Below are 19419 nucleotides of genomic sequence, written 5' to 3'. Positions count from 1 at the left end.
TATTAGTATTAGTCCATCAAAGGTGAGCCACCTGAAATGGCTTTGTTGTGACGATGTATATTTTCGTCATTTGCGACGTAGTTTATTTCCTTCGTTCTAATAAGGCCCTGTTTTCAAGGAGGTAGAGTAACCATAATATTAGGCTTACCCTAGCAAGAGAGTTACCCTAGCTTCTCTTTTTCATGGAAGTGTTTACAAGGCAGGTAGGGTAGCCCTAGCGCTAGGATAACGCTAGCTGAACACAAGGGTTACCCTAGCGCCAGGGTATCTTGTGAACGCTCTGCTAGGGACAACCACCCTACCAGCGACAACTTTATTCGGGGTCCAAGAAACAAAATATGACAAAAATACTGGCAAAACGAACGAGTTGTGGCTTAAGAAAGATTGTATTAATTCACAATCAGTTTTATTTTTGGATAGAAAGAAATTCGAATAACAGCTTTATGCGACGAAATTTTAGCATTTATGTTTGTCTTTATTGTCACTAGAATATTCGATTGTAGAACTGTGCGTAGTTTTGCCGTCAATTGTATCCCAAACCAAAGAAGCATTACCGTCTGGGATTTTAATTGAGCTTAGAAATTGAAATGACTTCTGCGGAAATGATATTAAAATTATAGGTTGCATGTGTTACTTCCCAGATTAACTAAAGTGGGACCAGCCAGAGTTTGTCCGGGGTAGTAGGGTAACCCTACCTGAAAAACAATAAGGTAAATGCGGGCTATCTTTGACCCTCTTGCTAGAGTAAGCCTTGCACTAGGGCTACGCTACCTGCTTGTAAACAGGGCCAAGGATCCTTAGACGTTGTGGAGTGCCTCCCGTTCAAGCGGTCCGCTGCCCGTTCCAGCAGCATTAAACGTAATATGTCCTCAGCGGTAAAGTCATCATGCGAGCTGAGTGGCCCATCAGGCCGGAGCTTATCCTGGTTTCTGTAGCATGAAGTGACCAAGAATATTTCTACTTCCCCCTGGATGGGATACTAGTCCACCGCAGTGTCACCCACAGCATTAAATTCACCAGCACCCATTTATACACCTGGGTGGAGAGAGGCACTTTGAGAGTAAAGTGTCTTGCCCAAGAACACAACGCAGTGTCTCCGGCCAGGACTCGAACCAGGACCGCTCGATACGGAGGCGAGCGCACTAACCATGAGGCCTCCGCGTCTCCACCCACTTCAACTTCATAATAACCAATAATATCAATCAGCGCAAGTTTTATTAAAAATACTCTTTGTAATTTCCCTCCATCACAAAGACCATGTACCAGCTATCCTGGAAAATGCTACGTCTTTTATAGAGTACAAAAATAACTGGATTTTATGCGACTACCAGGCACGCTATTCAAAAAGTTTTCAAGCGATTTAAACTTAACAACTGTAGCTAGATTCAAACGGCCTGCCACGTATTTCAAAAAATTACTTTTAAAACTAGAGGACAAAATATATCTGCTGATACAAAAACTGTTCTTATTTTGAATCTGTATATCCAAAATATTTCAAGTTGACGAAGCATCGATTACAAAGGCGAGAATACGATCCTCGAGAAAAAAATAAGAACAAACTTAAGGGAAAAGCTTTCGGCTAACAGTGTTTAAAAATACGAGCGTTCGACTCTGCGACCTGTGACCTGATAAAAGGGTGATGACGTCCTACGCTAGTAAGAAAATACTATTATTAAAAACGGAGTCGATTATCGCATCAGTCAAACAATGGCCAAACAGAATGTGGACATAATTCTTGCCCATTCCCAGGGAAATACAGCATTTGTGGCAAAATTCCTGAAAATTATTTCCAAAACTATATTCTGTTGTATTCTTTTTATCACAACTGTACTTTAGATTCTTATTCACCGCATTCTTGGCGTATTACCCGTCAAGACTGAAGTTAGGAAAGTGGAAAGCTCGTATTTTTAAATCTTGTTACCACAGAGCGTTTCTTTAAAGTTTTAACTATGATTCATCCTGGCTGCGGCAAATGGATTTTTTTGGACAAAAAGAAACTTACTGAATGACAAAGTTCGTTCAAAATCTGTATGAATGGCGCTATTTCGGTGAAATGAAAGCATTAATCTCTAAATTACAATAAATACCTCTCAATAATAAACTATTTCAAACATTTATACCCCATGAAAGTGAAACTTAAATAGCGCCATTGGCTACAAACTTACATTTCGCGTAAGAGCAAACAGATTCCAACACGAACGCTTCCAATTAAAAGCGATATCCATTGTTTTGGTTGTATTATAACTATTTTTTCAAAATATTTCCCTTGTGGAAAATAATCTATTAATTCTAGTAATTCTTTTTTCAGGTTTTTACACTTACTCAAGTTAGTTTTTACGATTGTACTAACATAGTAATCGGGCTGACTTAAGGAAAGGAAATATCTTTGCATTCTGGTTCTAATATTCCTTCAATCTTTTTAGTACAGCCTTTTACATTTGGTGAAGTGATCCTTCACTAAACAACTCACTATAAATTCAAACCGGTTTGGTAAAAATGTCGACCCGAGCATCCTGTACAAGAGTAAGTTGCACGACGACGTCAGTCAATACTTTACCAGTTTTCTCTCGGCCTTGTTTCTTAAGGCCGCCGGATATGGAACAAGGAGCTTTAAGCAAACCACGACGGCAACGACAACTAGAACAACACCTAACAAAAGGTTTAATGAGCGAAACAATAGCTAAGCACGTGCGTTATAAAGCTTTGTACATTTCATAGTCGTCCTTTGAAAACAACAACAACAACAACAACAACAAAAAATGACCGAATTCTGCTTATTTAGGAGAACGTGAGCCACGATGGCTAATTTTTCGTATTTCCTTTAGGAATTGATCGCTGGCATTACATTTAGTTTGAGCACGTTTTTAGACCGAATGGTGTTCTGAACAGATCTACACCATTAGAAAATTCCAAGGTAAACTACAAATCCATTTTTTACAAGAAGTCGTCCGCGGCGTCGTCATTGCTGAAGCTCCCAATTATACAGGACAGATACTTTTTACAATGAAACCCGAGTTAAGAATGCTGTGTTCCTACGGCGTGAAACTACTAGGAGGAATCGCAAGTCAAAGATAGGTTAATCAGAACGGAACCATTTGACAAAACACAACTCTTACAACGCAGGCAGATTCTTTGTGCCTCACTGAAGTAATCCCGCCCACAATTGAAAAACGCTATATCTAGCGTCCTCGCGTTTACCGGGTTTCATTGTCAAGTTAACTTAAAATACCAATAGCAAAAAAACCCTCTCATTTTATAACTAATGTCGCTTATACTTAGTCCATTTAATCAGCGTCTGAGGAGAGCGATACAGGAACATCAGCTTTGCAAATAGATCTTCTTCCAGCTCTAGCTCTTTGCTCTCTCGCACCATGAAGATGTCGAGACACAGTTTGAGTACTTTGTCGACGTTTGGCATCTCGTCGAACATGATACGGTAAGATATGGAAGTGAAGAACAGACGGACAAACTTACCGACCAACCAAACGAAACCCACGTACAGTCCAATTATTCTAAAACAGAACACGACACGAAAGTCAGCCACGGTTATATCATAAAGCAAATGAAGAAACCTAAACCTTGTATTACATTTCCCTCTTGTTCTCAAATGCCCGTCGTGTTTTACCACAGTCAATTACATGGCTGTGCCTCACAAGGACTGGGAACTACCGAATTCACGAATTTGATTGGTTCAAATCGATATTGACCGCGGTCTAGATTTTCCCTTCCACACCGGTATCTCGACCGATTGAAAAAGTTGCAAACTAAATACAAAAATATTGACTATTTTCTTCCAAAATATTAGTTCCAGAAAATATTCATATTATGGAAGTGCCAAGCCTGATGAGGAAAAAAAGTAAACAGGACGAGCAAACTTTGGCAGAATTAAGTTCAGTTCATCGCCGTTCGCAAGCAAAATTTCAGCTAGCACAAACCAGTTACATTAACCGAATTAAATTGTTCTTGTTTGCCACATAATAAACATCTTATTAACCGAGCTTAGTCGGTCTGTATGTGAGAATCTTGACCTCGGTCCTGTGCACAGACCTCACTGCGTTCGGTCTCTACTCCCGACCTCGGTCAAGATTCTCCCATACAGACCTCCTGCTCGGTTAATAAGAGCTAAGTAATACACGACTTAGGCTTCTTTATTTGTTAAGTAAAAGGTGGTTCTAACTTTGTGGAGGAAGCCCTAGTGTGTGACCATTCCAATGAGAGCTACTGAACAGTGCTTTCATGAAATACTGCTTACTATGCCGTACATGGTGGTCCTAACTTTGTGAATGAAAACCTACTGTGAAACCATTCAAATGAAAGCCTCTGAGCGGTACTTTCGTGTGGCGCTGATTAAGAGCAAGATTAAAATTTAATCATGTTTTTGGTACCCAGTACTGGTGAAGAAAGAGAAGTGAAGAGGTGGCACTAGATCATTAAACGTTATCATTTCCAGCACATTCTCCTTCGCGCCAAACAGTGGATCAGGACTTTTCTGCGTCAGCTCCCACCAATCAAAGACGCCCTTCGAACGCATGCGCAGGCGACAGGTCACGTAGTTGGATTTGTCAATGGACAGGAACGGTGTAACGGAGCCACTGGCTGGGACGCGTACGAAGCTTGGGAACAAGTCCTTAATGACCCTGTATAATGAAAGAAACAATGTTAAAATGACGGATAAGACATTACATTTGTCTAACTGGGTTACTACTTGATATTATCATTTTAACATTGCTCGGCGATGAGACATATCACGGCTATTTCATAGCTGAAATCCCAAGCTTGGAAAATAAGTTACAATGAGATCACATACACATCATCACTGGTAGAATTTCCTTCTAACATGTCAGCTAGTTGAGTTTTCGTGGCATTGTCGAGGGTCACCTGGGTCACACCGGATATTGTCTCCTGCGCAAGTGCTGTTTTAGGTTCCCTAAATATGGAAGAAAACGTCAGCTGAAAGGTACTTCTGGACCATGAGTTAGAAGTATGAGACCACAAGGAGAAAGAAGAAACGCACAGTGAAGAAGTAAAAGAAGGAACAGTAATTGCAGTTGCGGAGGAATACTTAAATGACAACTAAAATGACAAAGGGATGAGAACGTCATCAACACGGTGAGAGGCTGAGAGCGAATTCGCACGAAGGAGACTGAAATATGAAGAAACGTCGAGTGTAACCCCCACCTTGTGAACTCATAGCTGAACCGCATTGTAACATTGTCATTGTTGTCGGAAAGATACTTGGTCATCAGGTCCCGGGACGGAGGACTGATGGTCCAGATGGAACTTGAGTTACCTACAATCTTCACTTGAACCACGGTGCCTCGACCTTTAAAGTTCTGCAGGAATGACTCCACCTGCGACGAGAGATACTTACAGTAAACACCAAACCACTTCAAATTATTAAAAGTAAATTGTAACTACCATTACATGGTGCATGGGATTCGCAACGAAACAATGATGGGTCAATCGTAGCTCCTATACATGTTCAATTTAAATTAAGGATTTCTTGTGGCGTTTGAAACTTCACAAGATTTCGCGTATAGAGAAAGGTGGCTGGTGTCGAGCTCGCTTGCAGAATGATAGTCCTTTGTTATCGGTGCGAGATTGCGAAAAGAACCTGACAATTTACCAAAGTAAAATAATCCTTATTAGTGTTCCAGGAGAAATTTCGTAAAGAAACGCAAGTGATGTATTGTCTTTCAGGTGTTTATTTCAAAAACACAAATCGCACCAATACTGCCCTAGAATAGGGAGTTTAAGAAAACCACGGTTTAATGAGCAGAACAATGGGTGTGCACGTGCGTTATAATTCTTGGTACATTTCTTTACCGTCCTCTACAAAACAACAACGTGAAATGACTAAATTCTGCGTTGACTGGAGAACGTGAACCACGGCGGCTAATTTTTTAATTTTTTTTCAGATTTATCGCTGTGTCCCTTGATTCAGTTTTGTGATAGTTTTGACAGTGATAAACAAAGTAAATAACTTTAGAGTACCGCGAAATTCGTGGGTAAAATATAAAATCATTTTCTAATCGACGTTGTCGTGAGGAGTGCGACGGATTCTTCCAACGCGGTGCAAATAATTTGGTCTGACATATTATTCAGTGGTGGATCTAGGGGAGGGGCCCCTTCCCCCCTTATTTTGGGTAAAAAAGAAGAAATGACAGAAGGAAGAAAAGCCGGCAGGGCAAGTGAAACACCCCCTCCCCTCCCCCGCCCCCCCCCCCCCCCCCCCTTAGCTCAACGTCTGGATCCGTCTGGATAATTAAACAGTGGAACCAAAGAACTTAAATCAGGTCATATTTATTTTTGCCACAGCAATTTGTACAGTCCGGATAAGGTTACAGTACCTGGGTTTCAGAGTATCCCCCTGGCCGCTCCTGCTTTATCTTGTCGATTTCCTCATCCGTCAGTGTGTTTAAAGATTTCTCCTGTGCACTTACTTTAAAAAGTGGCTGACGAAGGAAAAAAAGGTTACACAACAAATAAAAATTAACAGCACGGTGCAAAGCCCGTTAATCTAGGAACCGAAATCTTGTTATATTACCACAGTAGACGTTTGAAAGGGGTTCTTAAATAAGGAAACTCACTGCGTGATTTCACTAGAGTCAAGAGAAAGTTCTTCCAATGACGACGACGGTAGCCATAAGGTGTAGATGTACTAACACTAGGATTAGAGAAAAGGAAATTTGTCGCTGATGGAGCAGCTTGTTTTACGCACCACCATTAATGCAGCTGTTCAAAATATTTAATTCGTGAAACAACAACAGTATTGATACAACGAAGGAAGCTTTAGTCCTCTGTACCTAATTATCGATGGCCGTCGCTCCCTGCTCACAAGACGGACAACTTACTTTTTGCATTCTTTATGTAGCATAACATTTTTTCGCGTGATTGTGGTAAATTGCAATATTTAGAGAGGAAGCCACATCCGCCTTAGCTGGTTTTCATGCAGGCCTTTGGAGTGCTGGTTTTTGTGGAGGGAGGAAAATCAGAGAACCCGGAGAAAAAGCATCGGAGAAAGGCGAGAACCAACAACAAACTCGACCCACATATGGCATCGGGCTGGAATCGAACCCGGGCCTCACAAGTGGGAGGCGAGCACTCTCAAAACTACGCCAACCCTGCTCCCCTAAAACGCTTTTTTTTTTCGCGCTGTACGCACCTGGTATCCACCAATGGAAAGTGTGAACGTGGCGTCCTGCGGTAGGTTGCTTGTGTACACAGAGTTGATATACGACATAAACAGAAGAGGGAACCATATCACGATCACCAGCAGAGCCACCAAGAGGCCACCTAAGCCCAACTTGCTCATGGTCCAATACTTTTGACCCCTCCCTTGGAACCATGTCTAAACAACGGAGAGAAATGTACAGAGATCGTTAAGAGCCCAATGGAAAACTTAAAAGTTCCCAAACTAAAAATGTTCCTAAAGTACAAAGCTAAATTGGAAGCTTTGCTCTTAGTTAATGGACGGAAATGGTTAAGAAACCTGGCAAAGTGTGTTGTTGTATGTTTTTTGTTGGCCATTTCGGGCGTTGACCCTGCACGAAAGCTGGCAAAAGGCAAAATGTGGTTATGTATACTCATAACTAACCAATAGAAGCATTGCGATTATGTAATTCATGCGTAGTCAATAAGCATAAAACAAGAGATGTGCAGGGTCAAGGACCTGCCAACATAAATCTGATTGCTTCTTTGATGTTTACCGGGCTTTTTTACCATTTCCGTCTATTTACTATGCTTTGCTTTGCAATTTGGTAGTAAAACATCCTAAAGTTAGTGGGCTCTTCTCTTCGAGATTTTCCTTTGGCTCCTCTTCGCGACCTTTCCAAGGGTACTCACGCAACACACCTTAAGGACGGTGCCTACTTTTGTTAGTGCGCACACGTTCTGCGCATCACGTAAGCATGGTTTAAGCGCCACGCGCGCGCTGGGTTGACAGTGACGCAATCAACTACGCTACCAAGTACACGACTAAAATGAAAGCAAAGTTTTCCTACTGTGACCAAATCAAGTTTAATGAACCTGTACTTAAACTAGGAATACCAGACTAGCAGCGTATCGCTAACCACTAACTGTTAACGTCTTCCAGCTGAAAAACTAGCCGTTATCTGTCGAAAATTATACTGAAATCCAATTGTAAACATGTACCTGCACATGGCGTAGTACGCGCGCGAAACAAGTATGAGATACGCAATTGTTTTACTTACTAGGGAGGTGACAGGAAAAAATGTTACGGGCACCGTAAAAGTTTTCAAAAAAGATCAATAACTTTAAAAAACGCGTGGTTACCCCTACATTTTATGTTATGAAATGGAAGTGGCAAGCCTATTCAACACGTGATTAGTTTCTGGTTGTGAGCGAAAGGTATTTAGACAGTATTTTGGCTGATCCAGAGGAAGGCTGTCAGAGACGTTAAAAACGCTGTGGCAACGATTTTGTTGTTAAAAACATACCAAAAATGGTTTTTACGTTACCATTTACCATGTAGTTTTAAGGTCTCTATAAATGTGTTTGCTTTTCTGTATATAAAGGCGAATTCTAAGGAAATCTGTGAAGAAATATCCTTTCCTTCTTTTTTCAAAAAAATGCTGATGTCAGCATTTTTGATGAAATTCAAGGCTAATTATTTCGAAAAAATGCGTGGCTACCCCAATTTTTCTTTGTGGATGCCAATAACCCTTACAAAGATCTACTTTTTCCGCGTGGTCCTAACCTGGCGCAAAAACCTTTGTATTTAGTAGGCACCGTCCTTAAATTCGCTCATGCAACTCATCTTCAATACGTCGCGTAAAGAAACAGACTTTGTCTTCCTCAGAGAAAGCAACGCTTCTTAGGAACGTTGTATAATTACGCTCGCAAAGGAATTTAAATAACAGAAACCACATAAATATATCCATCACTTCTAGCACAACTAACCTTTTCTGATTCCCTGTAACACTTCAGTACATAAATATTAGCATAAATATCTTCCATCTTGAGCCAGTGATACAAGGTCAGGGTGGTATCCGTGCAAACCCAGTCTAGTACACTGCGCAACTCCAGTAGGAAGGGAATGGCCTGGAAACTAGCAAACAAAACAGCTAATTGGCCCATGTTATAAGGAATTTCGAATTTTGAAAGATGAGTTTAAGAAGGAATCTACCAGAAGTTCAAGTAACAAGTGGACAAAAACTTTGTACCAAGATTATTTACATTGTATTGCAAACTTGTACACGACTGTTTTGAATATCTGCTCAAAAGAAATCATTTCTAACAACACCAAATGTCGAAAACAAATTTTGAAGTTAATATGAAACACTTGAAAGTACACTGGTGAAATGAAACGGATGATGAAATTTTACCGGTGTTCTCACAATTTCTCTGAACTTTGAAATTTATTTCCTCGACTTACCGTGTGAAATTGCTTTTGGTGTTATTTCAGGCAAATATTTATATCTTTAGCTCTTAAAAATGCAAAAAGAACTGAAATATACTTAAAATAATTCTGGTAAACGGTTTTTTTCCACTAAAAATTACAATTGCTTGATTTCCTATCGGATTTCCTCTTAACTCATTCAAAAATCGCGACACTTCAAGCGTTGATCACTAGGAATCCACCTAAACCACACAAAGATTCAATTTAGCCTCCACTACTCATCCGGACACACAGCGTGATTAAATTGGGCGCGTTGGACAGCCACCGAACTCTAATCTCGCTGAATACTGCGCAACTCGAACCCACCCCAACCCTCTGCTCCGTGTCGACAAAATAGTAATTTAGGCTAATTTGAGATTATCACAAATTACACAATGGACTTACCCTTGAAACAGAATACCGCTGGTCAGCGTATAGCTTTTCGTCAAGAAATTACCCAGAATCCTCGTAGGGTAACCACATCGTACTTGGTAAGCGGACAGTCCAAAGTACATACACTTAAAGATGTACATGAAGATTGCTGGAATATTCTCGATGAAAGCCCTTGAGAAAGACGATAGGGATACATGTCATGATAAGAGGGCGGCATAGTAAACTTTACGTTTGTGAATGACCTTAAAATCATAAAATTATTAAAGCTATGGAATCAATTTCGTCACTTTGTCACGGAACCTTTTTCTAGTTTGTTCAAAATGAGTCCAACTTCATCAGATCATAGTAAACTATGATCAGATAGTCTGGTACACCGACTCCATTTCCACCATCTTTGCTCAGTCCTATATTAGCGCTTGTATCATGGTTTCAGCACTATTCTGTCGTACTAAACTAGTTACTATCATGAGTTGCAATCCATCAAATATTTTCTCTGACACGAGATTGGCCTAAACGCGTAACGTGACTGAATGTTCCCAGACAAAACTGGAGAATATCCGAGTGATATTTCCCAGTTTTCAGATCCCCAGCGTGTTGCGAAAATATTTCAAGGATAATAAACACAATAGCCCCATTTTGATTTGAAAATACGCTCTCGGAAAATTGTTCGCTTATCGGAGCAGGTAATTTCCGCGAACAAATATCCAAATGAAGGCTGGTGCTTATTTATTACACATATTAGAGTAACGATCTTTTATGTGTCAAACTTTGTGTTCTTACCTCTGTGTCACAAGTGGCACGATGAAGAACATAAACACGTGGAATAATATCACCAAACAGACATTGTAAATCAGCTTTGCTATCACAAATTTTCTAAGATATAAATATCTGAAATGAAAAAGAAAACTTAATCACACTCAAGGCATTTTTATGTCATCTCATGACACGAGGAACGGTTTGATTGAAGAAAAATGTTTACCTGTCAATGATGATGAGAAGAAACTGTGTTAACAACATGTAAAGGAAAGTTTTAGGCACCTACAAAAAATGATATTAAATTTCCATTTTAGATGTAAAATTTGTCATAATGACTCTATTACTTGTTACAGAACTGTTTTCAATGAAGGTTGTCGCACAATATTTTATTTACAACACAGTTAGAAAAGCCGCGCCATCAAAGTCAGTATACGTAAAGCGTGTATCATAATCCATTAATGCAGGCTAATGGTTGAGTAAAGTCACCTTCGCTACGCCATTTCCAAAACCAATGTTTTAAAAACAATGCTTTAGCGAGCAATGCTTTATACTCAACAAGAAAATGCTTTATACTCATACTTTAGCGAGTGTGATCGAGTTATGACGGACTTGGGTAGTTTGGAGAGCACTCACGGAACTAGAGTTGCTCTGAACTACTGAGTCAAGCAACTGATACGCTTCTTCAGAGCTCTCACAACTTCCCGCGTCATCAAAACGCGATAATTTACACTAAAACATGAATCAATTCTTTAACTGACCCGGCATTATTTTACTTAAAGAAACATAATCCAGATAATACGCATAATCTGTCTGTGTGAGTGCAAAGACGGGCATCAGACGAATTATACGTCTGTACGGCAATGTGTGCCAGTATAAAGTCGCGCAGTTGAGGAATGACTCATCAAGACCAACTATTAGCTTTTGTACGTCTTGAGCGACGAACTGAGGTGTTAGTGCGTCTGATAGTTCGTTCCATTTTTACATTAGAAGCAAAAAATTCTTCTGAACAGATTTACTATAATTATCGTCCATATGGCTGATATCGATGAAAAAACAAACAAACAAACAAAGTTAACATACCACGTTCTGTTCTATTATTTGCATGAACTGCGCTTGGGGCTTCGGCTGAAAATAAAGGATATGGAAATCAAACATAGAGAATCGATTTTGTTTTAGAAACTAGCATACATGCGACAATTTGTTATACCTCCATATTTCCTGTCTGAAGAAAAGTAGAAGAGTAAAAAAATTAAACAAATAAAACAAACAGAGCCGGCTCCGTAGATCAATATTCAGTCCTAATCGTACCCAGATTCGCAACCAGCCAATAAGAGGCCGTGTCTGCTGTCCTGATATCATCCTGTGTTATTAGGTAAGTCGCTGACGAAATGGCTAGGATATCATGGTCACTTGGCCGAATTTGGGTACGGTTAATACCTAACCGTATCTTTTTGGTACGCTTTGGCAGCATATCAGGCGAGTTTGGTCGAGCCATGGTTTAATTTTGGTGAGGCGCAGTCGAGCCAAAATACTCATGGCGAGAACAAACAGGCCTGATATGCCGCCGAAGCGTACCAAAAAGGTATAATTAGGTATTAACCGTACCCAAATTTGGCCAAGTGACCATGATATCGTAGGCACATTGGGTCAGCGACTTGATATCGCAGGATATCAGGACGGTGATTGGCTAACTGCGAATTTGGGTACGGTAATCGCGGTTACGGCTTATATTTGTTCGAGAAATTCGTACTGATGTTTATTTACCTCTGGGGAGGAGAACGCAGACCAACTGAACACAATGATGATAAAGATGATAAACTGACAAGAAAACATCATGGCGTACACATCCACAGCACCCGAGCCTACTTCAGGATCATAAATACGACGGAAAAACGTCATCACAGGAAAACACAGCCCGCTAGGGAGAGACGAAATGAAAAGCTGAGGGTCAATAACTAAATTTATCCAATAAGAGCGCTTTATTACCGGGCCAATGTTGTCTAAGTATTGGACCAGGAAAACGTTCGATTTCTATTTTTAAATCATGATGTCATGAAGTAAATCTCTCATTAACCAAGCATTCTCGGGACCCTACTGGGAGACTACTGGATCTCAATCTTTATTGTACGTACTGTCAAGACCTCGGGGGCGACATTCTCGTAGTACGACCCTCGCATTTGGTTGACAAGATATACATAGAGGATATTATACGGTGGCGTGAAGATATGAAAAAAGTGCGTTTAAGTGCGTTAAGTTTAGGGTAACTGTCGACAAAGGAAATGAAATACGAGAAGAAACTCCAGATATATACAGTAAAGCTTAATCTCCTACCGTTCTTGATTTCTATGTCTTCCATCCCCCTCCGTCGCCTCGGTGTCCTGAAAAAGAACACGTCATAACGACGATTAACATCTGATTTCTCCTTACAATATGAATTCAAAGTCATACGGAAAGTTATGAATTGAGCAAAGTACAAACCTGTGATTGCTGAGTAGATACGCTACTCTCAATGGATATCGATCTATCCAGCATTACAGAACCACCATAACCAGCACCAAAGTGACCTGAAAAACATCAAGGTAAAGGAAAAAGCGACAAAGCTTGCAGGATCCTACAACAACGTAACTCTGTCAGGATTGCCACCCACTGGAACAAAAAATCTCCCTGACTTTTCCCTGACTTTTCACTGACTGTAAAGCAATTTTCACAGACCCTGCAGGATGACTAGTCTGGCCATGAATCAACAAAATAAAGGGTGGCCTAGACAATTTTTAAAACAAAATTGCCTTGTCTATACAAAAACATGTAACAAAATAATTTGCGGCAACCTTAAGATAAAATTCCCTGACATTTCACTGACTTTGAACAGGGATTGAGAAACTCCCTGACCTGACAAAAAACTCCCTGACTTCTCCCTGACATTGAATAAAATCTAATCTTCCCTGACATTTCCCTGACCGTGGCAACCCTATTCTGTGTACCTTAGTTTTAATTGTGAATACAAATCGTGACCTGGTTTACGCGCGCTTTCCCTCTCATGTTTTAGATGTTTTCCCGCGCTAGGAACGGGTGACATGTTTTCCCGCGCTAGACACGGATGACATGCTTACCCGCGCTTGCCAAGGATCATTTTTCCGCCTTGGGGCCCGTTTCTCGAAAGCCCCGGAAACTTTTCGGGCCCGTAAAGCCATTTTTAGTTCATCTGTATCTAAAAGCGGAGAAGTGTATACGACTGAAACTTCTTGTATGAAGGGAACCTCTGTTCATATTAAGAATAGGTGAATAAAACAACTCTGTAATCGTAAGGTCCGAGATTTTGCTATGGCTTTCCGGGCCCGAAAAGTTTCCGGGACTTTCGAGAAACGGGCCCCTGATCAGTTGTTTTCCCGCGCTAGGTAACGACTGCATTGTTTCCCGCGCTTGACACTGGTTGCACCTTTTCCCGGGCTCGGCAATGGTCGCGTGCTTTCCCGCGCTTGGCACCGGTCGCATGATTTGGCTTGGAGTTCTAATTGGTCAGATGTGTGATTGCTTTGGTTGCGATTTTATTTCAGAACAGATCGTTGTACCTGGAGGTGAAGCGGGTGACATTGGAGGCTCATCAGTTTCATCTCCTTCTTCTGCGTTGGCATTGTCTCTCCACAAACCGTGCACCTGAAACAGAGACAAGACAAATTATGACTTGATTTTTTTTTTGATTTGAGGGTTACCTGTATGCTCAATAATTTCTTCACGAAAATCACATTTGCCGCCTTTGGAATGGCATATAAAGCAAAGCTGAATATTTTCCGAAGATTATTCGAAAATCATTCCGATGTTACTAATTCATTTTCGCGGAAATTTTCGCACACTTGCGACTGAGAGTTCCATCTTCCCGCGAGTTCCGAAAAGTGCCCGCCAGCCATTCAAACGTTTCTGGTCATTTCGGAATGTTATGCGAAGATTTCCGATGAAAATTTGACGAGACCGAATAAAATACTTTCTTGACTGATGGTTGCCACAGACATGACTTTTCTAAATTCCCTGATTTTTCCCTAATAAAAAATCATTTCCCTGACCAAATAAATACAAAATGTCAGATCTAGTAGCGGTTTCTAGCCTCAATTTACAGCCGTTCATTAAGACTAATAAGTTTTCAACAAAATTTTCCTTCTCCATTGACGAAAAATATCGTTAAGATCACAGTGACCCCAAATGTTTCTTCCAGTTTTTAATGGTATTAAATCAGCCGTGTTGAATTATTTAAATTTTCCCTGACTTTTCTTCAAAATGTCAATTTTCCCTGTCTCAAAATAAATTCCCTGACTTTTCCCTAACCTGGAAAAATTTTTTTCGCTGACCATTTCCTGACCTGTGGCTACTCTGTTGAAGGATGACCCACCCACCCCACCCCACCCAAACATTTCCTAAAGAGCGTGTTGGATGGCCGATTGCACCAAAGCTATTCTACACATAGATACTGAAGACAGTCTTACCTTCAGTGAATATCTGTGAAAGAAAAGCACTAGCAGCAACAAGAGATCATAGGCGGACGTGTGGCCATCTCGTTCAATTCCAATCAACCTTGGAGGACACAGCGGACTGTCCTTCTCCAACCCTTCCTCGCGATTACAATCATTGATGTCGATAAACTGAAACTTGAACAAGTACTTCACCACGATCACAATCTGTGTATACGTCATCACCGTGATCCAAAATATCTTGGTGGGTCTGGGGATGGACAGCATGCCCCACAGGAACACCAGGAAAGGTAGCGGTATCGACAGAACACTAGCGTACACCATATGGTTTAATATCATCAGCATGTAGCACAGGATGTCTGTGTTGGCTAGCAGTGCATACACGAATGCTACTGTCAGGCGCGAGATCCGCATGTTGGACTTGCGCCAACTCGCGTTCCCGTCCGCATCGTCTAGGTCCAAGTTGGAAGACGACCAGGCGTCATCATCCTCCATGGTAATGCGTGACGTCATACTCTGCGTGATCAAAAATATTCACTTGTACATGAAAAGTAGACGTCAAAATAAAAGAAACACGCAACGTGAAGGATGGTTAAACAAGTCATTGTGACAGGTTCACACAGGTTGGAAGCCACGGTACAGACGTTTTGAGTCGCGCTTCTCTTCTTTGGCGTGTGACGGTGTTATCGACGGTTCGTTAAAAACGTCCAGCTACAAATGCTAAAACGAGAGTTTTACAACTTATTCCTGGAAGTGGACACCGCTAAAAAGACACTAAAACGTCAACTACGCTGTTTGCCGTCCAGCGATTAATGCTCCATATTATGATGGATGTAAAGAAAGAAAACCAAAAGAAACTAGAGAAAACAGAAAATGAACGTTTTTAAACGCGTCAACAGACGTGAATTTTGTGGAGCGAGGAAATATATGGATAGCTTCCGTCGGCGGAAAAAGTTAAAGCAGATTCCATTTTTTCCACAGACGCAAGTCGCCCATAGATTTGCGCTACAGAGCTTTACGCATTTTAATTCATCAAATTTACGTTCGTTGACGCGCGCCAAATAACGCGACAGTGGAAATCTCGCTCAAAACTAACAAGTACCTTGTTGTCCGCTTCGGGGTCCGATGCTTCTCCGAGCCGAACCCGAGCAACTGCATAACCGAACTTAGCCCGCCGAAGTTTCTCGATTCTCTTCTCCTTGCGCTCTCTCTTGAGTTGGTCAGCAATCTCTCGGTAGTGTTTAGAAATGTCATTCAGCAATTCAATGACCTTGTCTACAGATATAGCGATGTAGTAATACAGCCAGCTACACCAACGCTTTATCTTGTTAACAAATCCGTCGGGTTGCCCTACGACATCTTCAGGCATCTCCGGGGCGATAACAGCCAGGAAGTCGTCTTCGCCTTCGATTGAGCTGCTCGAACTCTTCCGTGCTCCGGATGAAGCTGGGTCTCCTGTGGCTTTTCTTGGTTTGCCTGTGTACAAGAAACAGAGATGGTTGCAATAAGAGCTCGCCAAGTAAAGTTTAAAAAGTTATTTCTCTTTCAAAGACTTGATGAACAAAAAAACCGGAGAAAAAGAGGCTGGCATTATCTGTGATTAAAGCAACAGGTTTGTGTTCAGTATTCTTATAATATGTGAAAGAAAATAGCACACCTTTGTCCCCAGTCTCCTTGGTCTCAGCTCGGTCTCCTTCGGGCTCATTAGGACTGGGACTCCTGTCACGTGATGGGCTTCCTGTTGGTGATTCACTCTCTAGTTCTTCCTCTGATTCAGTTTCAAACCACTTGTAATCTCCAGAGTAGATTGCTGTACATAACCAGAGAAAGCGTTTATGTCAATTCTGTCCAAGACAAAACGTCTATAAAATTAAGTTGTTGTTTTAGCATAACTCAATGACCGATCTATCAAAAAGCAACTAATATATTTTCATTCCAGAAACTTCACGAAAACCTGAAGTTGAATCCATGTTCAAAGATTGACCAGCTCCCGATGCCGTCTTTCGATAACTAGGCCGCTCCTATGTAGCCAATCAGATCGCGCGTTTGCCTGTTAGTCGGTTCGTGTGTTACGCTTCGTATGCACGATATTTTGATGCAACGAACTCCAACGAACCTCAAAATGATAGTTTTAAGAGGTACATGTACAAAACACGAAGGGTGTCATAACAACTCCAAGAAGCGAAGAGACACCAGGCAGAGACCCAGATTGCGAGGGACTATGAACAACAAATCATATCAAGCCTGTTCTTCTATTTTTCTGTTACTGCTTTTTAATTTGTTTTAAACTTGGCTTAACTGAACATATTACGTCGGTGTGAACAGAGTTAAGTTGTTTACCTTCATAGTGTGACTGAGGCTCGTATTGTTCTCCTGCTGGGTGCAGCTTGGCAAGTTTCTGTTTCAGTTTGTTGAGTCTGTTTTAAACAAATACGAAAAATATATTAAATACATCAGGATCCAGTGTCACTTTAGAATATCAATACAAAGTCAAGCGGCGTATATTGCGGTACAGCAACAAAAGCAATTGGAAAACGCTTTCCTCCGAATTAATTACTAAGATGTTTCCATTGGATAGTGATTCATCCCACGGGTAACGTTATCCACCCTTTAAACAACTCAAGTCTGACAAGTACAAACATTCTAAGTCCGACAGTCGTCAAGCGATAGTGTAAGTGTAAAGAATGCTGTACTCACGATTTTTTGATGCGATCCATTTTTCCTTTGTCTTCTCGTCTCACTGCTTCTAGCTGGGTACGAACATGTTCATCAACTAGTTCAGCGCCCCTGAGGAGAAAAATAAACGACCACGGATCTAAATTCATCAAAGAGGAAACAGGAAGGGGAACGTATGAACAACTTTCACAGCTTAGGTTTGTTCCGTTTGTTATAGCCTGAGTAGCTGGGGTGATTCGGGAGGGGGTGATTTGCGAGCGAGTGATTTTTTGGCTGCAAAAGCCGCCCTTTTATTCTTCTGCAAGCGGCTTCCCCAGGATTCAACTCGACTCCTCACCAATCCCCACAAGGCTTCGCGCACACGCGGCTTTGCTGCCAAAACAAAAGCACTCGGCTACGTACAGGAAGAAGAGAAAACAGACAGCAGCCTCTCATTTGTCGTAGTTTCGCATCGACATGTTTCCTCTCGCACTCTTTTTACGCTTCACGATAGACAGTCTTATTACTCTAATCTTATACAAATTCTTCTACCTTTTTCCTAAAGCATTTCTCAGGTTGATAGCTGAGAAAATTAATTAATTTATTCTCGTGGTCAATGTACTACACTGTACGCTGAAATTGTGTTTAGGAAAAGCTCTACGATGAGATATGCCAACGGAGAGATGACATGACTTACAACGAGAAATGGTTTACGTTATTCTCAGGCTATCCATCGCTGACTGGTTCCCTTCTTAAACGAATGCTTCTTCAAACTGCGGAAGCTGTTACTTTCCTGGCATTATTTACAAAATTGCACTTTTCGATGCCACGCTTTTTACGTTACGGACATCAAATTAAAACGGATTACGGGAGAATTTTCCGACATCTTCAGTGAAATCAAACTTCGTGGAGACTCGGTACATACCTACTTGCCATGTCGGCCTGCTCTTTGTGATCTCGCACCACGTGCTTAAAGTAATCTGATGTGAACACACGATACTGCATGACAAGAAAAGTGAAGCATGCGCAGTCCATGGCGAGTCCCGTGTCATCCGGAGCCACACAGTCACCGATGGCGGCTTGTGTCTTGTTCTTGTATCCACGTTGTCTTAAACAGAACAAGCTTAGCAGCTGTAACGCCCAACAGCCTGTGTGGTTTTTAACGTACTCCACATAAACACAAGACACGAGCTGAAGGAATGAGAGGAAGAAGGAAAATATGAGAAGTCGGGGCAGTAATAAGTTTGACAAATTCAATACGTCGGCGAGAATCGTGAATTCATCCCCTATGTTGTTTAACGACGTTATTCCACGTTATTCCAATTTTATGCCCGATTTTTCAAACCAATTTTTGATTTCATTGTATGTAGTTGCTATTAACCAAGCGCGAGGGCCGCACTGGAAGAAGAGACCAGGGCCGATAACAGAAATTATTAAAAACTTCATCATAACTGTTAAATATCCGAGCAACTTCAGTTTTAAGTGGACAAAACCCGTGTACCAGAATAATTTTAAGTATATTACAGTCCTTTTTGCATTTTCTAAAAGCTAACGAAATAAATAGTTGCCTGAAATACTATAATACCAAAACCCATTTCCCATGGGAACTTGAGAAAATAAATTTCAAACGGTTCCGAGAAATTGTGTAAACACAGGAAAAAATTCAGCATCAGTTTCATTTCACCAGTATCTTTAAGTGTTTGTTTTCGACATTTGGTGTTGTTAGAAATGATTTCTTTTGAGAGGATATTTAAA

The 19419-nt window shown here is 41.0% G+C and overlaps 1 protein-coding gene across 2 annotated transcripts in view; it reads right to left on the bottom strand.

Moving 5' to 3' along the window:
• Positions 1-1198: 1198 nt before the first annotated feature.
• LOC110046306 (piezo-type mechanosensitive ion channel component 1-like) overlaps positions 1199-19419 on the bottom strand; it is a 39348-nt gene continuing 21127 nt past the window's right edge. For both annotated transcript variants that reach the window (XM_089298645.1, XM_089298646.1), the window contains 21 exons: positions 18590-18855; positions 17707-17796; positions 17350-17426; positions 16667-16819; positions 16112-16485; positions 15025-15525; positions 14119-14203; positions 13028-13113; positions 12881-12927; positions 12314-12467; positions 11630-11674; positions 10773-10831; positions 10574-10681; positions 9806-9964; positions 8923-9070; positions 7166-7351; positions 6351-6455; positions 5179-5351; positions 4808-4927; positions 4386-4637; positions 1199-3512 (listed from right to left, as the gene is read on the bottom strand). In XM_089298645.1, coding sequence (XP_089154771.1) covers positions 3260-3512; positions 4386-4637; positions 4808-4927; positions 5179-5351; positions 6351-6455; positions 7166-7351; positions 8923-9070; positions 9806-9964; positions 10574-10681; positions 10773-10831; positions 11630-11674; positions 12314-12467; positions 12881-12927; positions 13028-13113; positions 14119-14203; positions 15025-15525; positions 16112-16485; positions 16667-16819; positions 17350-17426; positions 17707-17796; positions 18590-18855 — 3441 coding nt within the window. In that variant the 3' untranslated portion in view covers positions 1199-3259. The remainder of the gene's footprint in view (positions 3513-4385; positions 4638-4807; positions 4928-5178; positions 5352-6350; positions 6456-7165; positions 7352-8922; positions 9071-9805; positions 9965-10573; positions 10682-10772; positions 10832-11629; positions 11675-12313; positions 12468-12880; positions 12928-13027; positions 13114-14118; positions 14204-15024; positions 15526-16111; positions 16486-16666; positions 16820-17349; positions 17427-17706; positions 17797-18589; positions 18856-19419) is intronic.

The sequence above is a fragment of the Orbicella faveolata genome, unplaced genomic scaffold, assembly GCF_042242905.1.
Source record: "Orbicella faveolata isolate gen_17 unplaced genomic scaffold, um_ofav_v1 contig_3, whole genome shotgun sequence".
NCBI lineage: Eukaryota > Metazoa > Cnidaria > Anthozoa > Scleractinia > Merulinidae > Orbicella > Orbicella faveolata.
The sequence above is the reverse complement of the archived record's forward strand: the minus strand, read 5'-3'. Positions and strand labels throughout refer to the sequence as shown.